General features: G+C 41.3%; 1 protein-coding gene across 2 annotated transcripts in view; it reads left to right on the top strand.

Moving 5' to 3' along the window:
* The window catches only part of CDK1 (cyclin dependent kinase 1), a 42138-nt gene extending 35528 nt beyond the window's left edge, over positions 1-6610 (top strand). For both annotated transcript variants that reach the window (XM_056529890.1, XM_056529889.1), the window contains exon 9: positions 6224-6610. In XM_056529890.1, coding sequence (XP_056385865.1) covers positions 6224-6337 — 114 coding nt within the window. In that variant the 3' untranslated portion in view covers positions 6338-6610. The remainder of the gene's footprint in view (positions 1-6223) is intronic.
* The last annotated feature ends 19622 nt before the right edge of the window (positions 6611-26232 follow it).

Genomic DNA, 26232 nt, shown 5'->3' with positions numbered 1-26232 from the left:
TGAAAATGGGCTTGGTCCTTAAGGGGGTTAAAAGTTTTTATATAAGCAAATATGGTATCAATAAGGCACAAAAAAAACTAGCCCTCATGCCGCAGCTTATACGGAAAAATGAAAGTTATAGGTCTTTAAAATAGGGGGGATTTTAAACGTACTAATTTGGTTAAGTTTGCGATTTTTAAATTATAATTTTTTTAGCGCAAAAGTAAAGTATATTATCGGTATCATTTTAATCGTATTGACCCAAATAATAAAGAACACATGTCATTTTTAACATAAATTGTACGGCATGAAAACCAAACCTTCCAAAATTTGCAAAATTGCGGTTTTCTTAATTTCCCCACACAAATAGTATTTTTTTGGTTGCACAATACATTTTATGGTAAAATGAGTGATGGCATTACAACGGACAACTGGTCGTGCAGAAAACAAGCCCTCATGCTAGTCTGTGGATGAAAATATAAGTGTTATGATTTTTTTGAAGGCGAGGAGGAAAAATGAAAACTTTAAAAATAAAATGGTCTGAGTCCTTAAGGCCCAGATGGGCTGCGTCCTTAAGGGGGTTAAAGTAACTTTTGATATTAAAGGGCTCCCCAGCTTCCGGAACATTTAGTTCTGAATGCTGGGTTCGGGCTTCCGTGGTCACCCCGACCCCTCAATGCAAGTCTATGGGGGTGGGGTGACGGCCGTCATGCCCCTTCCCATAGACTTGCTTTGAGGAGGCGGGGCGTGATGTCACGAGGAAGTGGGGTGACCACGGAAGCCCACACCCAGTGCTCGGAACTAAAATGTTCTGGACGCTAGGGAGCGGAGAGTACCACTTAACCCCTTAAGGACTCATGTTTTTTGCGCCTTCATTATTTTCCTCCTTTTTTAAAAATCCATATGACTTTTTATTATTTTTTCGTACTTCTGGAAAAAAATCATAACTACATACATGAAAATTTATTTGTTTAAAATTGTAATCTACAGTAAATTCGATTCGTCACAAACTTCTCGGCTCGGCAGTTGATGACTTATCCTGCATAAATTAGTTCAACTTTCAGGTGCTCCTGTGGGCTGAAAAAGGTGGATACAGTCCTAGGAGACTCTTTCCTAGGAATGTATCCACCTTTTCCAGCCCACCGGAGCACCTGAAAGCTGAACTAATTTATGCATGATAAGTCATCAACTGCCGAGCCGAGAAGTTCGTGACGAATCGAATTTACTGTAAATTCGCTCATCTCTACTTCTGACCCCTAACTTTATTTTTCCGTGTACAGAGCGGTATGAGGGCTCATTTTGCGCCATGATCTGAAGTTTTTAGCGGTACCATTTTTGTATTGATCAGACTTTTTGATCGCTTTTTTTATTTTTTGTGATATAAAGTGACCAAATATATGCTATTTTGGCCTTTTAAAAAAAAATAAAAATTTGGGCGCGTACGCCACTGACTAATTGTTTAACAATATATTTTTATAATAACATTTCCGAGATACCACGTTTTTATTTTTATTTATACGTTTTTATAAAAAAAAATTAATTTACTTTTTGCAAGGTTATAGCCCCCATAGGGGCTATAACACTGCACGCATTGAATTTTGTTATACTATAGGATAACATTGATCAATGATTCTGCAGCTTGACTGCTCATGCCTGGATCTCAGACACTGGGCACTGAGGGATCCTCCTGGTGTCCTCCAGTAGTTCGGGTCACTGCGGTTTCGCCGCGGCGGTCCCGAACAGCCCACTGAGCTAACCGGCAGTACTTTACTTTCACTTTAGAAGCAGCGATCAACTTTGCACGCTGCATCTAAAGGGTTAATAGCACAGTGATTAACTCCTTGGGGACGAAGGGCGTATGCATACGCCCTCGCGTCCCGTCACTTAAGGACGGAGGGCGTATCCATACGCCCTCCGTATTTCCGATCACTGCCGCTCGCCGGGCAGTGATCGGACCGGGATGCCTGCTGATATCTATCAGCAGGCATCCTGTGGCAATGCCTAGGGGGGTCCTGAGACCCCACCATATCGGCGATCGCAGCAAATCGCAGGTCAATTCAGACCTGCGATTTGCTGCGATCCGGGAAAATCGGGTCACTGGTGACCCAATCTCCCGGAAAATAAGACTGATTGCAGCTGTCAGAGACAGCTCCAACCAGCCTAAAGCATAGGAGCGAGGTGGCAATGTTGCCACCCCCCTCCAATCCCCTGCCATTGGTCGGTCAGGCTGACCACCAATGGCAGGAGGGGGGCGGGGGTTAGAGTTCATTTCCCCCCCGCTCTGCGCACCGATCGAAGTCGGTACAGAGCAGGGGGAACACTGGCGGCGAGGGGGGGGGGGGGACATGGCCCGGCGGCGGCAGCAGGAACAAGCGGCGCGAGCAGGAGGAGCGGTGGCCGGAAAGTGCGGCTGAGAAGGCTGCAGTGAAGATCGCGGTAAGTGATCTTCACTGTGGCCTTCTAAAAGTTGCAAAGCTACAACTCCCAGCATGCCCACACAGCCAAATGAATGCTGGGAGTTGTAGTTTTGCAACATCTGGAGGGTCACAGTTTGGAGACCACTGTGTAGTGGTCTCCAAACTGTAGCCCTCCAGATGTTGCAAAACTACAACTCCCAGCATGCCCAGACAGCCAGGGATGCTGGGCATGTAGTTCTGCAATATCTGGCCCTTCAGATGTTGCAGAACTACAACTCCCAGCATGCCTGGACAGTCTGGGCATGCTTGTAGTTGTAGTTTTGCAACATCTGGAGGGCTACAGTTTGGAGGCCACTGTTCTTCCCCAGTTGTTGCAGAACTACAACTCCTAGCATGCCCAGATTGTCCAGGCATGCTGTGAGTTGTAGTTCTGCAACATCTGAAGGGCCAGATATTGCAGAGCTACACGCCCAGCATCCCTGATTGTCTGGCCGTGCTGGGAGTTGTAGTTTTGCAACAGCTGTAGGCACACTGGTTGGGAAACACTGAGCTAGAGTCTGTTTCCTAACTCGGTGATTCCAACCCGTATGCCTCCAGCTGTTGCAAAACTACAACTCCCAGAGTGCAGTGACAGACCATACATGCTGGGAGTTGTAGTCTTACAACAGCTGGAGGCACATGGGTTGGAATCACTGAGCTAGTCTGTTTTCTAACTCAGTGGTTCCCCACCAGTGTGCCTACAGCTGTTGTAAAACTACAACTCCCAGCATGTACGGTCTGGTTTACAGTGGGCTTCCTTCAAGGAAACTTACTGTGAACCCCTGCCTGTGTGAATGTACCCTAAAAACACTACACTACACTAACAAATAATAAAAAGTAAAACACTACACATACACCCCCTTACACGTCGCCCCCTCCAATAAAAATGAAAAATGTCTCATACGGCAGTGTTTCCTAAACGGCGCCTCCAGCTGTGACAAAACCACAACTCCCAGTGTTACCGGACAGCCATAGACTGTCCTGGCAGGCTGGGAGGCTTGCAACAGCTGGAGGCACCCTGTGGGAGACACTGCTGTAGGGTTTTGGTGGAGACCAGCCCCATCCTTGTAACCGGGTCCACCCCTACTGCAAATTCCTTATTCAGGCCTCAAATGCGCATGGCACTCTCTCACTTCAGAGCCCTGTCGTATTTCAAGGCAACAGTTTAGGGCCACATATGGGGTATCTCCGTACTCGGTAGAAATTGCGTTACAAAGTTTGGGGGGATTTTTCTCCCATTACCCTTTGTAGAAATGGTAAATTTGGGGGGAAAAAACCTGCACTTTAGTAAAAAAAATTTTTTTTTCATTTACACATCCGAATATAACGAAAAGTCGTCTAACACCTGTGGGGTGTTAAGGCTCACCGGACCCCTTGTTACGTGCCTTGAGGGGTGTAGTTTCCAACATAGTATGCCATGTGTTTTGTTTTTTTTGCTGTTCTGGCACCATAGGGGCTTCCTAAATGCGACATGCCCCTAAAAACCATTTCAGCAAAACTCACTCTCCAAAATCCCATTGTCGCTCCTTCCCTTCTGAGCCCTCTACTGCGCCCGCCGAACACTTGACATACACATATGAGGTATTTCCATACTCGAGAGAAATTGGGTTACAAATTTTGGGGGGCTTTTTCTCCTTTCACCCCTTGTAAAAATTCAAAAACTGGGTCTAAAAGAACATGCCAGTGTAAAAAATTACGATTTTGAATTTTCTCCTTCACTTTGCTGCTATTCCTGTGAAACACCTAAAGGGTTAACAAACTTACTGACTGTCATTTTGAATACTTTGAGGGGTGCAGTTTTTATAATGGGGTAATTTATGGGGTATTTGTAATATGAAGGCCCTTCAAATCCACTTCAAAACTGAACTGGCCCTTAAAAATTCCGATTTTGAAAATTTTGTGGAAAATTGCTTCTGAACTTTTAAGCCCTCTGATGTTTTCCAAAAGTAAAAACATGTCAACTTTATGATGCAAACATAAAGTAGACATATTGTATGTTTGAATCAAAATATTATTTATTTAGAATGTTTATTTTCCTTACAAGCAGAGAGCTTCAAAGTTAGAAAAATGCAAAATTTTCAATTTTTTTCATCAAATTTTGGAATTTTTCACCAAGAAACAATGCAAGTATCAACAAAAATTTACCACTAACATACAGTAGAATATATCACGAAAAAACAATCTCTGAATCAGAATGAAAAGTAAAAGCATCCCAGAGTTATTAATGCTTAAAGTGACAGTGGTCAGAATTGCAAAAAATGCTCCCGTCCTTAGGGTTATAATGGGCTCCGTCCCCAAGGAGTTAAGGACTACGGGTTTTTGCACTCTCTAGTTTTATTTTTTTTTTCTTAATCACCTTCTAAAAATCATAACCATTTAAATTTTGCACCTACAGATTCATATAAGGACTTATATTTTGCGCCACCAATTGTACTTTGTAATGACATAATTTCACCATAAAATTTTAAAGGACTGCAGTGGTAAACATTTATATATGCTCGCGCCTACAAAATAAACTCATACATACCTTCCTACGAGCCCCCGTTGGTCCGGCACAGGCCTCACGATCCGGCAGTGCTGACGTCATTCCACTTCCTGGGGACGGGGACGCCGCAGAGCCGTCGGCATATCACCGGCCGTGGCTATGTCCCGTCCCGGCCTGTGATAGGCTGAACCCACTGTCATGTAAGGAGCTCTGGCCATCTTGTTACATGACAGTGGGTTCAGCCTATCACAGGCTGGGGCGGGACATCGCTACGGCCGGTGATACGCCGACTGCTCTGCGGCATCCTCGTCCCCAGGAAGTGGAATGACGTCGGCACTACCGGACTATGAGGCCTGTGCCGGACCAACGGGGGCTCGTAGGAAGGTATGTATAAGTTTATTTTTTATTTTTTTTTTTAGGCCTGGGCATATATAAAGGTTTACCACTGCAGTTGTCCTTTAAGGCGAACACAGAATTTTTTTGGGGGGAAACGCAATTTTAACTTGCGGTGGCTTCCGGTTCTACACAGAGCACTTTTCGGTAAAAAATGACACCATATATTCTGTAGGTTCATATGGTTACAGTGATACTCAATAGGTTCTTTATTTTACTAATTAAGAAAATAACTAAATGCGCCAAAATTATTATGGTTTAAAATTGTCCTCTTCTGACCCCTATAACTTTTATTTTTCCGTATATGGGGTGGTATGAGGACTAATTCTTCCGAAATTCTGAAGCTTTAATCAGTGCCATGATTGTATTGATCAGACTTTTTGATGACTTTTTTTATTTTATTTTTTTATTTTGTATACAAAGCGACCAAAAATATGCAATTTTGGGCTTTGGAATTTTTTTACTTGTACGCCATTGACTGCATTTTAATGAACATATTTTTATAGTTCTGACATTTACGCACGCAGCGATACCTCATGTTTGTTTTTTTTGTTTACATAATTATTTTTTAACGGGAAAAGGGGGTGATTCAAACATTTAGGAAGGGGTTAAATCACATTTAGTAACTTTAAACTATTTTTACACTTTTTTTTTTTCCTTTCTTGCAATCCTTTGATCAATGTAATGTTCAATGTTATGCAATAGCGTAGCATTGATCATTGTAATCTGCTCTTGATTACTCAAGCTTGGGGCAATCAAATGCCCATAAATATGTCTGTGGCCATTAAGGGGTTAAGTCTCAATGTGTGAAGTCTGATCAGACATGGTTTCTATATACTTCATGAAGTGTGTGCTCTTCCTGCTTAAATCTACTGCAGAAATGTTGCATATATTGTACTTTCTTCAACAGAAAATGCTGATCTATGATCCTGCCAAGAGAATTTCTGCCAGGAAGGCCTTGCTTCATCCGTACTTTGATGATTTGGACAAGTCAAATCTTCCAGCCAATCAGATTAAAAGTTAAATCCTTACACCTATTTTGGGTCCGATGTATAGAATTCTATGAATTACCACTCTTGTTTTACTGTTTGTGTATATCTATGTTATGTGCTTTGTTTGTGTTGTCTCCTGCAGACCGTGCAGTTAATGTACTTACATGTAAACCTTGTACTTTAATTCTTGTAAATATTGACTTGTGTGCTGTGTACAAAGGAACTCACAGCAAAGATCTAAATAAAATCTATATTCACTGAGTCCTAATAAGCACTTTATCATCAATGGTTTATCATTAAAAGTTGTTTAAATCTGGTCACTGTTGGGGTCTTAGTTATCTATCTAAAGGAAAGCTGCATTGTCTTATGCAATGATGGGACAGGAACAGATCTGAAGTGTATATATGGATCTTTATAGATGTGCATGAAAGGGGTTTTGCTGGCTCCATTAACTTGTCCCCTGACAGTGATCAGAACTTCGTGAATAATGGCAGGCATCAGTGATAGCGCTCCACTCATCTTCTGTCCGACAGCTGCTCTCTTTTTTTTTTTTTTTTGTTTGCCTTCTAGCAGACCAGAGAAGTACTGGACAGCAAATACTGAACGGTGCTATCTGCAGTCAAAATATTGCAATTCATAGTCCCCTGTGGACCAACATTTTTTATGCATGCTCAAACCTCCCATGAGGCCAGAACAGCAAACCCCCCCCCCCCCCATATGTAACATTTTGGAAACTACACCCCTCACAGAATTTAAGGGGTGCAGTGAGCATTTACACCCCACTGGCGTTTGACAGATCTTTGGAACAGTGGCCTGTGCAAATGAAAAATTAAGTTTTTCATTTTCAGACTACTGTTCAAAAACTGACACCTGTTTGGATGTAAATGCTCACTGCACCCCTTATTACATTCCTTGAGGGGTGTAGTTTCCAAAATGGGGACATGGGGGGGGGGGGGGGGGGGGGGCACTGTTCTGGTACCACGGGAGACTTTGTAAAAATGTGTAGTGTGTGTTGCGTACATTCACAAAGGCAGGGCTTCACCACAAGTTTTCTGCTGGGAGTTTGAGCTGCAGCGGAAAATTAGCTGCATTTCAAACTTGCAGCGAGAAACTCACTGTAAACCCCCGCCCGTGTGAATGTACCCTGTGCAAACCTCCAGCTGTTACACAACTAAAACTCCCAGCATGCCTGCTGGCTGTGCATGTGTGGGTTGTAGGTATGCAACAGCTGGAGGCACACTGGTTGCAAAACACGGAGTTTGTTACTTAACTCTGTTTCTCAACCTGTGTGCCTCCAACTCCCAGCATGCATGGTCTCTCTCACACGGAGCTGTAGTTTTGCAACATCTGGAGCGCTACAGTTTGGACACCACTGTATAGTGGTGTCCAAACTGTGCTCTTCCAGCTGTTGCAAAACTACAACTCCCAGCATGCTGAGACTGACCAGACATGCTGGGAGTTGTAGTTCGGCAACATCTGGAAGAACAGTTTGGAGACAACTATTCAGTGGTGTCCAAACTGTAGGGCCAGATGTTACAGAACTACAACTCCCAGCATGCCTGGGCATGCTTATAGTGTAGTGTTGCAAAATCTGGAGAGGTACAGCTTGGGCACCGCTGTATAGTGGTCTCCAAACTGTGGCCCTCCAGATGTTGCAAAACTACAACTCCCAGCATGCCCCAACCTGCCCCCCCCCCCCCCCCTCTGAATTCATCGTCGATTTGTGGAGATCACCAACATTTTGGGGGGGGGGGGGGGGGGGGGGGTTGGGGTGTTGTCTCAGGATCCCCCCCAGGTGTTATGGGATGCCTGCGCAATGATTTCAGCAGGCTGTCCGGTCCGGTGCCTGACCGGCTAGCGGCAGGGACTGAAATTCTCACGGGCGTACCCATAAGTACAATAACAAAGCATCGGAATAAAACATCAGTTTTACTGTAAAGTGTACAGCGTGAAAACGAAACCCTCCAAAAATTGCAAAAAACATTTTTGCACCGTACATTTTATGGTAAAATAAGCTGTCATTAGAAAGTACAATTGGTGGCACACAAAAAAGCCCATGGATTTGTAGATGGAAAAATAAAGTAATGCCTCACCTGGGAATAGGAGGCCCGCATAGATGGTTTGGAGTAGAGATGAGCGAAGTTCTTGGCTCGGTCGTTGCTGACTTTAGCCTGCTTAAATTAGTTCAGCTTTCAGGTGCTCCGAAAGCTGAACTAATTTATGCAGACTAAAGTCAGCAACGACCGAGCCAAGAAGTTTGTGACAAATCAAATCACTGTAACTTCGCTCATCTCTAGTCTTGAACAAGACCACAGCTGCAATGTAGAACAAAGGTTTTCCAACTGGCCACATTCCTTAATACAATAGGCTTTATTTCACATCTTAAAAAGCTTGTTCCATGCAAGGACATGTTAAAAACGATGCGTTTTGACCATGGTGGTGGTTAGAGATGAGCGAACTTACAGTAAATTCAATTCGTCACGAACTTCTCAGCTCGGCGGTTGCTGACTTTTCCTGCATAAATTAGTTCAGCTTTCAGGTGCTCCGGTGGGCTGGAAAAGGTGGATACAGTCCTAATAGAGTCTCCTAGGACTGTATCCACCTTTTCCAGCCCACAGGAGCACCTGAAAGCTGCACTAATTTATGCAGGATAAGTAATCAACTGCCGAGCTGAGAAGTTTGTGACTAATCGAATTTACTGTAAGTTTGCTCATCTCTAGTGGTGGTAATCATACACTGGAGATCAAAATTAGAGAGTGCACAATTTCCTAAATGTCAAGGTCCTTGTGTATTCCTGTGAATAGATCCTAACATGAGTAAAAAAAAAAGCACTGACTCGCCTTTGCTGGGGAATATGTTGTGTGAACAAAAGTGGTCCAGAGTTCATTTTAGTGATGGAGTTAAATTTATTTGGGTCTGATGGGAAATATTAGGGGGGAGATTTATCAAAACCTCTGCAAAGGAAAAGTTGTCCATAGCAACCAATCCTATTGCTGCTTTCATTTTAAAAAAGAAATAAGCAAGCTGATTGGTTGCTATGGGCATCTTTTCCTCTGGAGAGGTTTTTGATAAATCTACCCTATGTTCATCAATAAACTGAGGAAAAATTGAGCCCAAAGGGGGAGATTTATCAAAACCTGTGCAAAGGAAAAGTTGCCCATAGCAACCAATGAGCATACTTAAGTTTTGCAGAGGCCTTGTTAAAAATGAAAGAAGCAAGCTTGTTGCTATGGGCAACTTTACACACCTTAGGGAATATTTATCAATACCTGCCCAGATGAAAAGGAGTCAGTGATAGGTGGAGGAGGAAGTGTATGGATTGGGGAATGTTTTCTGCAGCAGGAGTTGCACTTCTCATACAGCTACCTGGCAGAGTGAATGCAAGTGTGTAACAGAACCTTCAACAACGCATGGTTCCTTCCTTGCGTTCATCACTCAATCAGCAGCAATTTTCATGCAGGACAATGACCCCCTGTCACACAGCAAAATGGGTAAAGCAGTTCTTTGAAACTGATAACAATGAAATGGCCATCCAGAGTCCTGATCTAAACCCAATAGAAAACCCCTGGAAAATCCTTGGTGACAAAGTTATGGCCAAGAAACCCACAACAGTCACAGAACTGTGGAAGAAGAGTGGAGCAAAATCCCCCCAGAGCAGTGTGAGTGATGTCCTGTGGGGGTCACAGATGTGCTGAAGTCATTCAAAGCAAATGCCTATACAGTGACCCCACCCTGACCTACGATCATTTCAACATGCGATGGCCTCTCAGGGACCATTATTATTTATTTATATAGCGCCTACAGATTCTGCAGAGCTTAATGTAGCACCATCACATGTTGAAGGCAGCATCAACATACGATGCTTTTGTATGTCGGGGCCATCGCATAAACGGCTATCCGGCAGCACAAACTGCTTCAGCTGCCACTGGATAGCTGTTTACGGTGCCCTGTGTGGTCCGCTGACCATCACTTACCTGTCCTCGGGGCTCCGGAGCATCCTCTTCGGGATTCCCTGCATCGTCGGCGCTCTCCATTGTAGCCATCACATTGCTGCGCATGCCGTCCCGTCATCCAATAGCAGCGGCGTGTGTAGCGACATGATGGCGGCGACGGAGAGTTGTTGGCTGTCCGGGCATGCTGGGTGTTGTAGTTTTGCAACATCTGGAGGTCCGCAGGTTGTAGACCACTGTCCTATACTTTACATTGCACGGATCCCTCAACATACGATGGTTTCAACAAACGATGGTCCATTTGGAATGGATTACCATCGTATGTTGAGGGACCACTGTACACGTCCTAATGATTGGTGACTGTTGGAACCTTCAGAAATTTTACTTACAATCTTTCTCTGTGCTACAGTCATTGCTGTTCTCTAATTATCATCATGATGTTTTTTGAAAAATAAAGCTTTTATGTTGATATACTTTGGTTATTTTGTAAAACACTGTTCTAGTGGGTGGTGTATCCCTTACAAAAAATCCTTCAAATGATGATCAATGTAGATGACATTATTTCTGAAAAAAAAGCAAGTGTTCATAAATTGTTCTCTAATTTTGATCTCCAGTGTAGATGTAACATGTGCCGTCAACTATTTAAAAACAAAAAAAATCACATGACAACCGTCACCTCCATTATATAAGCAATTGTAACTATTTCTGGAATATTAGTAAATAAAGAACAAAGGTGCCCTGCATTCACCGCTTCAGTTCAGGTAATCCTGCTCCCATCTCGGATCACAACTGGAACACGGTGGACATGGATAGTGGAGCGCTCAGAGGTGACTGCCGGCGGTTTCACGCATAGGAATGCGCTTCACCCGGCCTTGTTAACGTCATCGCGCTGTGCGAATTATAAAGGTGCAGCTGGTGAGTCACATGATTCCAGGTGAACTCTCACCCCGTGTTGTGTGAAGGAATAAACGGAAAGAAACCACATAAGGAAGCAAAAAGCAAGTTAGGTAAGTACATTAATACTAATAAACCTAGAACTGCCCTGAAAAAAGAGAAACTTATTAAAAAAAAAAAGGGGAAAAGTCTAATTTATCATTAAACCCTAACGGTCCTTGCGCGTCAAGCCGTAATATCCATCGCGCCTCAGCACGCAGGAGCAGACGGCGTCTGTCCCCTCCAGAGGGGTGACAAGGGATTGTTTCAAGACCTCCAAATTTTAGAGATGTACAATTTCCACCGTGTATAGACTGCATATGTTGAACAAATCTTGGGGACCCGCCTCCTTTTCGAACTGAATACATATGCTCTCGTACTCTGGCCCGGAGCTGTCTCTCTGTTTTTCCAATATAGAAGAATTGGCAGCTACAAATTAGAAAATATACAACGAAGGTGCTCCGGCAGGTAATAAGGTGTTTTATTTAAAAAAAGTAACTCCCTAATTTAATAGAAATCGCATTAATATTATGAGGGCATTGAGGACAGAAACCGCACTTCTTGTTCCCTTTCGGGGCTACACCAGACAACCAAGTCTCCTTGGGATGTGTTTCTCTATTCAACTTCTGCCCCTTCAATAAGTCAGCGATCGTCTTATTTTTTCTGAAGGTTACTATAGGTCTATTCTGGGCTGTATTCACAATATCATCTGCCATAAGTAGATGCCAGTTCTTGGTAATGGCAGATTTGATAACATGATTCAATGGGCTGTTTTTAAAAGCAAACATAAATCTTGAATTTTGTTCAGTAGTGGACTGAAAATCTTTTTTCTTTTTTGAATCTATAAGTAGTTCCTCTCTGTTTTTTGTTGCAGCTCTCCTGTAAGCTCGTGCCAGTACTTCATTAGGATATTGTCGCTGTCTAAAGCGTGTAAGTAATTGTCCTGCTTGTTCTTCATAATCAGACTGTTTACTATTATTTCTTTTTAGACGTAGAAGCTGACTATAGGGAATAGAATTTTTTGTTCCTGTAGGGTGGGAGCTCTTATAGTGCAAAAGAGCATTTCTTGCCACTTCCTTCCTATAGCCCTGCGCCAGAAGCTGATTATTCTCCACATATAATTTAAGATCCAAAAATTCAAGGCTATCTCCCCCAAAGACTCTCGTAAAGGCCATGTTCATGGCATTGACATTAAGATAGGCTACAAAATCCTCGAATACACTAGGGTGCCCATCCCACACCACCAGAATATCATCCATATACCTCCAAAATGTCCGAATGTATTTCGAAAACAGATTGGAGGTACTGAAGACATACTCCTGTTCAAACGCGGCTAAAAACAGATTCGCGTATGAACAGGAGGTGGGGCTCCCCATTGCGGTTCCGACTTTCTGTCGGAACCATTGATTGTCGAGTTGAAAAGTGTTATTGTTAAGAATGAACAGGAGGGCATCACAGATAAATTGTACAAAATTATATGACTTGTCGGTCCTACTCAAGATGTTCTGAATGGCCTGCACACCCGCATTATGGGGAATGCGGGTGTACAGCGCCTCAACATCTATAGATGCCAGAGAGAAAGAGGGTTCCCAATGAAAGTCATGAATAAACCTAAGTCTCCTGTATCTTTAAGATACGTTGGAATGGAGGAAAGGAGGGGTCTGAGGGCCCAATCTACATATTTGGACAAGTACTCGGTCACCGAACCCACCCCCGCGACAATAGGTTGCCTGGGGGGGGTGGGTGCGGGACTTATGTACTTTGGATAATAAATACCAATTGGGGTCACTGGAGGCCACAGGTATAAGACGTTCTGCTAATTTTAAATCCAACACTCCAACCTCTACATAGTGACGGAGGAAAGATCTCAACTTCTCTTCAATATGACCCGTAGGATTCTCTGACAATTTTTCATAGGTATCTAGCTTAGATAATTGACGCTGAGCATCTTGATTATAATCATCTCTAGACCAAACAACAATACTACCTCCCTTATCTGCTCTTGAGGTGACAAGGTCCTCTCTCTTAGCTAACCAACTCAAACCTTCAAATTCATCATTAGATAAATTACTCAATGGATGGGGATAAATGAGTGCCTTCATGTCATTTTTACTGCCTTCATGAACAAATCAATAGGGCCACCCGGTGCTATGGGAGGGTTAAATGTGGAGGGGACCCCCCCTAAGAAAGGGGAGGAGTCCCCTCCACACTGAACCCGTGTGGTCTCATCTGACGCTAGGTCAGCTAACATACTGGTAAACACCATGTCATTAGCGTCAAAGCCTTTTACAGGAATAAAGCCTAAAGGGCCTATATGACAAGGTGTATTGCAATCAACAGATACAGGAGGTTTTTTAATGGAACTAGAGAAGAACTTGTTTAGATTAATTTTACGGACAGCCCTAAACAAATCAACTTCAAAAGAAACAAAATCAAAACCTTCAACCAACCCAAAATTAAGACCTTTAGACAAGGCAGTCAGAGTACTCTGGGGGAGGACAACATCTGTCAGGTTCTCCACCAGAGTCTCACCTGCTACTCTCTCCAAGTGACCTCCTTGCGTTTCTGTGCCCACTTTCCTCTGAGCGTGCCTCTTTCTGCCCCCCCTTCTGGTCTTCTTTTTAAAGGGGGTTGCTGAGTAGAGGAGTTTCCCTGACTTGAATCTCTATTGCCCTCATCAGAGGCGCTCATGTCTGATTCAGTGGTCTAGAAGTCTTGACTTCTGCGACCCTTGAAATTTCTTCTTCTAAACCTTCTACCTGCGTTTCTTCTACCATTTTTGTTGTTATTGGTACTCCAAGAAAACACGTTGTCGTTATCATAATCGCGCTTATCGCGCACAAATTTGTCACGTTTTACTTCTTTGATCTCGATCTGAAGGAGGGCAGTCTTTTTCTCAAGATTTTTACAAAAAGTGGTGGCTTGTGTTCCAGATACTCGCGTGCGAAATTCGCTTTTAGACTTTCCCAAATCTTCAGTAATTTTAACATAGTCTCTCTGGTGTTGTTCCAGGACTATCTCTACCAATTTCTGAGCATGTTGCATATGTGCTGATTTCCAAGCATGCATGAACTCATTACTCTCCAAAAATTGGGACGGGTATTTATAATTCCTTAAACCCCTAGGAGCTCTGCCTGAGTCTACATAAGCCTGCAAAGAATTAATAGACCAAAAGGATCTTGCTTCCTTCTCAGTGAGTGAAACAATTCTGTGCTCAAGTGCTCGTGTGCTAATAAGCTGCAATTCATCCTGCAAATTGCAGGATGAAAAAAACGCTCCGGCGTCCTGTCTTCCTGTTTCCGGAATCTGATTTCCATCTGTGGAACTATTATCTGTCTCCATGGCTGGTACAAGGCTAGGTAACGTGCTCAATTAAAGATAATGTGCAGAAAAAGTAACTAATAGTAAAAAAGAAACAGAAGTGGCACCGATACCTTAAGCCTCCTAAGACCACGAGATGGAGACGGCGTCCCGCTAGTCCGGAAATCCACCCTGGCAGCGGAGGTGCTAGGACAATAAAGACCGTAGTCACCAAATAGTAGTAAATAAAGAACAAAGGTGCCCTGCACTCACCGCTTCAGTCCAGGTAATCCTGCTCCCATCTCGGGTCACAACTCGAACACGGAGGACATGGATAGTGGAGCGCTCAGAGGTGACTGCCGGCGGTTTCACGCATAGGAATGCGCTTCATCCAGCCTCGTTCAGTATCCAGAAAGAAAAAGAAACACGCAAAACAGCGCACACCCATAAATATCAAAAAAAGTACTCTTTATTAATACATGAATCAAAAAGACAGACAAGGTTCTTAAAAACATTTAAAACAGGCCTAAAGCAGCCAAAGCACAAAACAGGGTGAGCTCCCTCAACAAAGGGATCCCCACCCAGGGCACATGCCTATTACAGTACATCAATATCGTCACTATGTCATGCAAATAAGCTACCGCATAACACTAAATTCATCACAACAGCCCATATACAACCTGTATTCTCATGCAGCAAGTAGTGGTGAAGTGACACAGGACGGTTAATGGAGGTGTTACCAGGCAAGTGCCCCCCTAAAGACCCCACGCGTTCCGTTGCCCGTCGGCAACTTCCTCAGGAGTGTTGTGCTTCTATTTCCATACATCTGTCTTATATATATTACATAATCAACTTAATTGCAAAGGTCTGTTTGACCAGAAGGAGATACCTGTGAGTCTCTGTGGTTTCATGTCCGAACGCTGCCGCTCGATTCTACTTCCGGGTCTCCTACCCGAGCGCTGTCGCTCGCTTGAACTTCCGGATCACACCCGTAGCTCCACATATCAACCACGCATGCACACTCCATACTGCAGACTTCCGGATCACATCCGTAGCTCCGAAACATCATCCACGCATGCGCGCTCCATACTGCAAATTTCATTGCTTGCGCTTGCGCAGTGCGCTCCAGAATACACTCCATCATTCATTCATTCTCGGGCTACGTCCTGACATACCCCTATGTGTATCACTTGTAGCTGTGCGCTCTACCACTATGGTCACAAGCTAATTCATCCATCCCCCTCACTATGAACCATAGTCTTTCAAATAGTGGTCCCTCAATACTATGTATTTCAATAAGCCGATCTTATATTATGGACAAAAAATATATATATATATACACATAGAAGATTTTATAGACAAATTTAAAATCATTATCCTAAGCTAGTAAAAAATATATATACAGAATAGATAGCATACCATATGAACTCTGTGTGATACAGCCAATATTTAACATACAAGTTCAGACCCTATATAGAGAGGGCCGGCTAATACCCCACACATCAGTATGAGAAATGGTTATTATTATTGATATCCAGCATACAAGGGTAGCAACCCACGTGAGCACACCCATAAACATAACCATGGGCGTATATATAGAATATTTTATCACCTAATCTACCTATGTGCACATCAGAACACACCTACATATATCTAAAAAAAATAATTAATAAATAATAATAATAAAATAAAATATATTATAATAATGGTAAATAGTTAAATAGCAATATATATATATAATCCATATCCCTAAATAAATTCATACACTATTCCCTAGATGAATTCATCATAATACATCCAAGTGATTATGACTCCCAGTGAGTATAGATTAACATAGATACAAAATCACAAAAGTTACATATAGTGTTAAAAAGCAATAAAAATAATAGTAATAGTATAGTGTTAAAAAGCAATGAAAATAATAGTAAATATCAACTAGAGCAATTTATATTATAATCATAGACAATTTTTGTGCCATTATTATTATGTATCATCAATAGAAACCATTTGTTTGTTATTTCAAATGTTGCCATACTCAATACAGGCATAACCATAGTGAAAAGTACGCGCTAAAGAGCCCATAGAATGGGGCCCAGTGCCTTTTTATAACCCAGATGAGGTACCTATTTTCTCTCATATAGTACAATAGAGTACATGGTTAGGCCAAGGGGAGCGCACCCCCACATATCCCAATAAATACCCCAACATACATCAACCCACATTGCTTCATCATACCATACCACGTGTGCACATCATACATGCAGTACCACACAGTTATTCTTCATCTTCTACCTACTAGACCACAGGTATCTCCTTCGAACTCAATGTATTGTCATGTAACTACATTTTATTGAATTGAATTGGTGGCGCAAAAAATAAGCCATCATATGGATTTTTAGGTGCAAAATTGAAAGGGTTATGATTTTTTAAAGGTAAGGAGGAAAAAACGAAAGTGCAAAAACGGAAAACCTCCTGGTCCTTAAGGGGTTAATGCACATATATGTGTCCAACCTGGTGATCACCTGAACCAGCTGTTGTACCCACATTTATATTGAGACAAAAAACAAACAAAAGGTTTCCAGCTGGCCAGATCCCTTAACCCCTTAAGGACTCAGCCCATTTTGACCTTAAAGGGGTACTCCACTCCTAGACATCTTATCCCCTATCCAAAGGATAGGGGATAAGATGTCTGATTGCGGGGGTCCTGCCGCTGGGGACCCCTGCAATATAGCATGCAGCACCCACCATATCTGCTTCCGGAGACTTGCATAGACTTGCATTGAGGGGGCGGGGTGGGACATCCCACGGGGGCGGAGTCATGACGTCATAATCTTCCGTCCCCGTGGTCGGGAGCCAGAACCTCCAGCGCTTCCGGAAGCAGATATGGTGGGTGCTGCATGCTATATTGCGGGGGGTCCCAAGAGATTAGACATCTTATCCCCTATCCTTTGGATAGGGGATAAGATGTCTAGGGGTGGAGTACCCCTTTAAGAACACAGCCATTTTTTTGTAAATCTGACCTGTCACTTTAAGCATTAATAATTCTGGATGCTGCTGATAAGTACTGGAAGGATTAAGATTTTTAAATAGAAGTAATTTACAAATCTGTTTAAAGGGGTACTCCGGTGGAAAACTTTTATTTATTTATTTATTTATTTTTTTAAATCAGCTGGTGCCAGAAAGTTAAACAGATTTGTAAATTAGTGAAAAAATAGAATATTAGTCCTCAGCTCAATATCAGGAAAAAGATTGATGGGGGATGTCTGGTATCAATAATAGAGAAAAAAGAAAAAAAGAAAAAACACAATTAATATATAAATGGTATTTAATAAATATTAAATAGTGCGTTCCCGCAGGGCCCTACGGTGGCGCACAATTGGTTAAAAAAGAAATATAAAATGCAACAAGTAGTTACACTACAGAGCGAGTGTATCTATTATGGCTAACAGCCATATAATGATACACTGAGTAATACACTGGGTGATGATATGTTAAAGTGTTACTCTGATCAGAATGATAGTAAATTCAGTGTGCACAAAAATAAGAATAAAAATAAAAATAAAACGTTCCTCCTGGAAAGAAAAATGGTTTGATAGAAAAAATGGATGATACAAGAAAGATAAGTCCTGTAAATGAAAAGTGACAGTCCTGTAAATGATGGAATTAGGACCTGTAGGATGGGTCCTATAATTGGCCTAAAACAATATCCTGCAAAAAAATAATATAATGTCCTGCAAAAAAAACGTATACTGTATATGATGATACCATATGAATTGTTTGAATTAAATCGCTGTTGCCGGTTTCTCCACTCCACAGCCTACAAATAGAAATAAAGTCACTGGCACGATTGTGCCACTCACCGCACCGCTGGTGGACAGATAGATGATGAACGAATAAGCTCTAGCCGGGGCGGCGTGATGGTCGCAGGATATACAGCCGTTCTCACCGGCGAGCTGTCCCTTGGCGTCAGGTGTACTCTAGCCGGGGCGGAGTGTTGGTCGCAGAATATCCAGCCGCTCTCACCGGCGAGTTAACTCTTGGCGTCTGACGTAGCAGGTCAGCTGATGGCAGGTCAGCTGACCTTGTGCGGGAGGTTAGTTGGTGCTAAATGATGTTGTGTAGTAATACTGCATGCAAATAGAGATGTTGATCCAATGGTGGAGGGTTCTGCACCGGTTCAGCAGATGAATTTGAGTACCGGACCATGTGATAAATGGATAGTGGATGAAATCTCTCCAGAGAGGAACTTTCCGATAAGTGCTTGTATAACCGCAGCTGTAGTGTGAACTAGACCAATAAAAGAGGCTCAATCTCAGTCACCAAACGCGTTTCGGGGTTAAGAGCAGATTAGTAATACCCCTTCCTCAGTGGTGTATGACCATATGCGGTCTCTGTTCGTTTTTATAGGCCTCCAAACAATTAGAATTATATCTAAGACCAGGTAAGGATTAGTGGCATGAACTCTGACTATCAGGAAAAAGAAAAAATCCGACATGGGTGATATGTCTAAGTGGGAGAATATACCAACATAAGTTTCTATGATGTATCAAGCAAGTGATCATATATATTTATATAGAACATTACACAATATATATAGCATATCTGATAAAATTCAAATAAGAATAAAAATAAGTAATAGAAATACAAGTAAAGTGATTATTGGATATTAATAATAAAATAAATGAATAAAATTAAAAGTAAATACTATTGAAAATAGAAATATGGATAAAAATAAAATAGAATAGAATAAAAAATAATAAATAAAAATGAAAATAAAAATAATAGTAAAAAAATAAATAAAAAATAAATAAATAAAAAATAATAAAAAAATAAATAAATAAAGATAAATAAATAAAGATAAAAATAAAAATAAATAAATAAAAATAAAAATAAATAATAAAAAATAGAAATAAAAAATAAAATAAAAAAAATATAAAAATGTAAATAAAAATAAAAATAAATATAAAAATAATAAAAATAAGAGAAAATGGAAAATACAGATAGAATAAATGAAAATGTGGATAGTCAAAAAGAAAATAATGATAACCAGGAAGGAATCATTGGTGGACAGGGTACAATACAGGAGACTAGGGAATAGCATGTAATATTATCTGGAACATCAAATAAGATATTACTAGAGAAAACCAAATAGTTCTAAATTGGAATTAAGGCCTTTGGGTTCAAGACTTTCAAATTCAAAGATTTTTTGGGCTTCAGCTCTAGACATACGAGTTAAATAACTCCCTCCCCTCCAATCCTTAGAAATGACTTGAATTCCAACAAATGTGAGTCCAGTGGGGTCTCTATTGTGAACTTGGGCAAAATGACACGACAGAGGATGTTTCATGCAGCCTTTTCTAATGTTGTATATGTGCTCAGAGATCCTGACTCTAAGGGGTCTTTTTGTTCTGCCAATGTATTGTCTGTTACAGTTGCATTGTAACATATATAGGACACCCTTAGTAGTACAGGTGATCAAACTCGGTATTTTCCATTTGAAACCATTGGTGGTAGATATCACCTCCAGTGTTTTCTTTGCGCCACCTAATTGAAGGCAAATTGGACATGTACCACAACGGAAGAACCCTTTGGTGGTCAGCCACGTGGATGATTTCTGAGAAGTTGGTTTTTTGACAGATGGAGCTATAGTGATACCTAGATTGGGAGCTTTAGTATAGACTATCTGCGGTCGGGATGGCATCAAGTTCCCTATCAGTTTGTCCTGTTGGGCCAGGTACCAATGTTTGGATATGATGTATTCCATTCTTTTGTAATCCCTATTAAACTGTAGAATAATCCTAATAGATTGATCATTCATTTCTGAATTATCATCGACAGTAAAAAAGGATGCCCTATCTAATTTGTTGACCTCATCTAATGCCTTATTTAACACATGTTGTGGATATTCTTTCTCTAAAAATTGTGAAGTCAAAGATTTGGCTTCCTCCTGAAAATCGATATCTGATGTGCAGTTACGTTTCAGACGTCTATACTGTCTTTTGGGACATTGATTAGCCATCTGGGTAGATGGCAACTATTGAATTTGATGTAACTGTTTTTTGCCGTGGGTTTTGTATATGTTTTACAATGAAGTTTTGAATTCACTGGGAAAATTTCTATGTCCAAAAATTCTATCTTGGTTTTACTGTAGGTAGAAGTAAATTTCAAGTTGCGATCATTATTGTTGATGCCGAGGATGAAGTCGTCCAACTCACACTGGGTGCCCCTCCAAATTAAAATAATGTCATCTATATAACGTTGCCATAGCACCAGGCCCGCGCCGAGTATGGGGGTGATGGTGGAATCCTCCCATGCCGCCATGAATAAATTGGCGTAACTCGGCGCGAACCTGGTGCCCATGGCAGTGCCTGTTTGCTGCAAATAATAAGTGCCATCAAAGTAAAAATAATTGTGAGTGAGTATGAATTCTATCGCAGATGTGATATATTGTGTTTGTTCTAATGGAATATCTCCTTTCTCCAAAAATTTTTTGACTGACTCTATCCCTTGTTGGTGATCTATAATAGTGTATAAAGAACTAACATCTAATGTCGCTAAAATGTGATCAGGTGATCAAGTAAAGTGTTCAAGTAATTTAATAATCTGTGTAGTGTCCTTTAGATAATAATCAGTCTTCTGAACAAAAGGTTGCAGAAAACGGTCAACAAATTGTGAAAGATTTGATGTTAAAGAACCTATACCAGAGACAATCGGACGCCCAGGTGGATTAAAAAATTTTTTGTGAGTTTTTGGTAGACAATAAAAAATAGGTAAACGTTCAGGGGTACCCAGTATGAATTTAGACTCATCCTCGGTAATAATTCCATTTTCCAAAGCAGTATGGCATAAATTGCTTAATTGTTTGCTATAGATGGAAGTGGGGTCACTTATAAATTTTTTATATGTCTTTGCATCCTGTAACTGTCTTAAACATTCTTGGTTGTAATCAATCGTGTTCAGGACAACCACGGCCCCACCCTTATCCGCAGGGCGGATAGTTATGTCGGCCAAGGACTGTAAATCCTGAATAGCTTTCTTTTCTCTCATACTAGTATTGTATGTTTTGGGTTTAACATATTTTAAAGATCTTAGATCATTTTCAACTGATTTCTTAAAAGATGTTAAGTCAGGGCCCATTTCAGACTTGGGATAAAACCATGATTTTAATTTGCAATTGGTTTGGATATACTTTTGCAGGACATTATATTATTTTTTTGCAGGATATTGTTTTAGGCCAATTATAGGACCCATCCTACAGGTCCTAATTCCATCATTTACAGAACTGTCACTTTTCATTTACAGGACTTATCTTTCTTGTATCATCCATTTTTTCTATCAAACCATTTTTCTTTCCAGGAGGAACGTTTTATTTTTATTTTTATTCTTATTTTTGTGCACACTGAATTTACTATCATTCTGATCAGAGTAACACTTTAACATATCATCACCCAGTGTATTACTCAGTGTCTCATTATACGGCTGTTAGCCATAATAGATACACTCGCTCTGTAGTGTAACTACTTGTTGCATTTTATATTTCTTTTTTAACCAATTGTGCGCCACCGTAGGGCCCTGCGGGAACGCACTATTTAATATTTATTAAATACCATTTATATATTAATTGTGTTTTTTCTTTTTTTCTTTTTTCTCTATTATTGATACCAGACATCCCCCATCAATCTTTTTCCTGATATTGAGCTGAGGACTAATATTCTATTTTTTCACTAATTTACAAATCTGTTTAACTTTCTGGCACCAGCTGATTTAAAAAAATAAATAAATAAATAAATAAATAAAAGTTTTCCACCGGAGTACCCCTTTAAACAGATTTGTAAATTACTTCTATTTAAAAATCTTAATCCTTCCAGTACTTATCAGCTGCTATATGCTCCACGGGAAGTTCTTTTCTTTTTGGATTTCCTTTCTGTCTGACCATAGTGCTTTCTGCTGACACCTCTGTCCATTTTAGGAAATGTACAAAGTAGGAGCAAATCCCCATAGCAAACCTATCCTTCTCCAGGCAGTTACTAAAATGGACAGAGGTGTCAGCAAAGAACACTGGTCAGCAGGGCCAGATTAAGGCTGCCTGGAAGACGGAACACTTCATTATGATGGCTGCTATACTTTGAAGCCCTCTAATGTCTTCAATAAGTAAAAACATGTCAACTTTATTATGTCAACATAAAGTAGACATATTGTATATGTGAATCAATATATAATTTATTTGGTATGTCCAAGTTCCTTACAAGCAGAGAGCTTTAAAGTTAGAAAAATACAAAATTTTCCAAATTTTTATGACATTTTTTAATTATTCAGTAAGAAATGATGCAAGTATCAACGAAAATTTATTACCATCTCAAAGTAGAATATGTCACGAAAAAACTATCTCGGAATCAGAATGAAAGGTAAAAGCATCCAGAATTATTAATGCTTAAAGTGACAGGTCAGATTTACAAAAAAATGGCTGTGTTCTTAAAGGGGTACTCCACCCCTAGACATCTTATCCCCTATCCAAAGGATAGGGGATAAGATGTCTAATCTCTTGGGACCCCCCGCAATATAGCATGCAGCACCCACCATATCTGCTTCCGGAAGCGCTGGAGGTTCTGGCTCCCGACCACGGGGACGGAAGATTATGACGTCATGACTCCGCCCCCGTGGGATGTCCCACCCTGCCCCCTCAATGCAAGTCTATGCAAGTCTCCGGAAGCAGATATGGTGGGTGCTGCATGCTATATTGCAGGGGTCCCCAGCGGCAGGACCCCCGCAATCAGACATCTTATCCCCTATCCTTTGGATAGGGGATAAGATGTCTAGGAGTGGAGTACCCCTTTAAGGTCAAAATGGGCTGAGTCCTTAAGGGGTTAAGGGATCTGGCCAGCTGGAAACCTTTTGTTTGTTTTTTGTCTCAATATAAATGTGGGTACAACAGCTGGTTCAGGTGATCACCAGGTTGGACACATATATGTGCATTAACCCCTTAAGGACCAGGAGGTTTTCCGTTTTCGCACTTTCGTTTTTTCCTCCTTACCTTTAAAAAATCATAACCCTTTCAATTTTGCACCTAAAAATCCATATGATGGCTTATTTTTTGCGCCACCAATTCTACTTTGTAATGACATCAGTCATTTTACCCAAAAATCTACGGCGAAACGGAAAAAAAAATCATTGTGAGACAAAATTGAAAAAAAAACAACGCCATTTTGTAACTTTTGGGGGCTTCTGTTTCTACACAGTAAATTTTTCGGTAAAAATGACACATTCTCTTTATTCTGTAGGTCCATACGATTAAAATAATACCCTACTTATATAGGTTTGATTTTATTGTACTTCTGAAAAAAATCATAACTACAAGCAGGAAAATTTATACGTTTAAAATTTGTCATCTTCTGACCCCTATAACTTTTTTTATTTTACCGCATATGGGTCGGTATGAGGACTCATTTTTTGCGCCGTGATCTGAAGTTTTTAGCGGTACCATTTTTGTATTGATTGGACTTGTTTATCACTTTTTATTAATTTTTTCATGATATAAAAAGTGACCAAAAATATGCAATTTTGGAATTTGGAATTTATTTGCGTGTACACCATTGACCGTGCGGTTTAATTAACGATATATTTTTATAATTCGGACATTTCCGCACGCGGCAATACCACATATGTTTATTTTTATTTACACTTTTTTTTTTAAATGGGAAAAGGGAGGTGATTCAAACTTTTAATAGGGGAGGTGTTAAATGATCTTTATTCACTTTTTTTTCACTTTTTTTTGCAGTGTTATAGCTCCCATAGGGACCTATAACACTGCACACACTGATCTATTACATTGATCACTGGTTTCTCATAGGAAACCAGTGATCGATGATTCTGCCGCTTGACTGCTCATGCCTGGATCTCAGGCACTGAGCAGTCATTCGGCGATCGGACACCAGGAGGCAAGGTAAGAGACCTTCCTCGTGTCTGAAAGCTGTTCGGGACGCCGCGATTTCGCCGCGGCGATCCTGAACAGCTCCCTGAGCTAACCGGCATGGTTTCACTTTCGCTTTAGACGCAGCGTTCAACTTTGAACGCTGCGTCTAACGGGTTAATAGCGCGCGGCACCGCGATCACTGCAGCGCTATTAGCCACGGGTCCAATTAGAGGCCGGGCCGACCCGCTATGAAGTCGTGGCCCCGCGTTATAGAAAGGGAAAGGACTCAGGACGTACCAGTACGTCCTTGGTCCTTAAGGGGTTAAACATATATATATTTTTTTGTATTTCTGTTGTTGCCCCCCCCCCCCCCCTCCTTTCCACTTCTCCTGGGACTTCATAATAAAGAGATATTTGTTATTGTTGGCACGAAATGTTACAAAACAAGCATTTTCCGAAGATGTAGCTTGCGGTGCTTTCTATTCAGCAAGATGACTTCATCACAGACTATTACAATAGAACCAGCTCTTCACATCACTTATTACATTATTGCCATAGTAACTGTAAAGCACTTCTCACCACGGGGAGGCCGGCATGTATGCCTTCTCACCGCGCATTGTACAAGGTACAGTAAGTTTGTTTTAGTAGTTTAAGTTTATCGAAGATTTGGAGATGGCAAAAAGACTTTTTGGATAGGAGAGATATCAAAAATATTAAACAACCTTCCAGAACTTACAATGAAAGTATGAATGCAATATTGGGGGTGGCATAAGATGGAAAGTTATGAGGGGACAATATTGTTGAGGTTAGTAAAAAGTAAACTAAAGTTTTAATAAAAGAACATAGGGGGAGATTTATCAAAACCTGTCCAGAAGAAATGTTGTCCAGTTGCCCATAGCAACCAATCAGATTGCTTCTTTCATTTTTAACAGGGCCTCTGCAAAGTGAAAGAAGCGATCTGATTGGTTGCTATGGGCAACTGGGCAACTTTTCCTATGGACAGGTTTTGATAAATCTCCCCCATAGAGTACAAAGGTAACAAGGATGACCTGCACAAAATAAGACTACAACTCCAAGCATGCCCAGACAGCCGGGTATTCTTGGAGTTGTAGTTTTGCTTTGTGCAGTAGGCACTAAGACAGATCAGGGAATATAAGGTAAATGTTAAAGGAAATCTGCCGTGTAAAACAACTTATCCCCTATCCGTAGGATAGAGGATAATTGTCTGATGGCAGGAGGTCCCAGCGTTCGGACCTCCTGTACAGAGCCGCGGCTCTCCCGTGCAGCATAATGCCGCAGCTGACACGCCCCCTCCATGTATCTCTTTGGGAGAGGCAGAGATGCAGCGTTCGGTTATCTCCAACTCTCCCACAGAGATGCATGGAGGGGGCGTGTTGGCCACAGTGTCGTGCCATGGTTGACACACTGCATTGATGCAGAGAGCCATGACGCCAGGCAGAAGATCGCGGATATGGTATAGGTTTTTTGATACTGGACTACTTCTTTAAGCCCAGGAGAGTAAATCAATAGAATGTAAGGGTCCCATCCGAAATGAGGCCACCTCTGTATGGTGGATAGGGGCATGTTTTGAACCAAAATTTACAGTAATATTTAATATAGCTGTGGTGTCCCAGTACAGGTACATTGTGTCAAGGTATTGTAGGCCCTGTCAGATTGAGACCTCCAGTGTCCTGGGGGCTCCCCTGCAGGGACTCAACCATTTCTAATGTGTATTTGCACTGTTATAACTTAGCAATCCATTATTAGGTGTCTGTAGCTTTAAGTATGTTACCTAGCAGCCTCATGCTTAGTCAGGGTATGTGAGAGTGGAGGA

This window comes from Hyla sarda, chromosome 7 (assembly GCF_029499605.1).
Source record: "Hyla sarda isolate aHylSar1 chromosome 7, aHylSar1.hap1, whole genome shotgun sequence".
In the NCBI taxonomy this organism is placed as follows: Eukaryota; Metazoa; Chordata; class Amphibia; order Anura; family Hylidae; genus Hyla; species Hyla sarda.
Note: the sequence above shows the minus strand (reverse complement) of the source record. Positions and strands in the feature narration are given on the sequence as shown.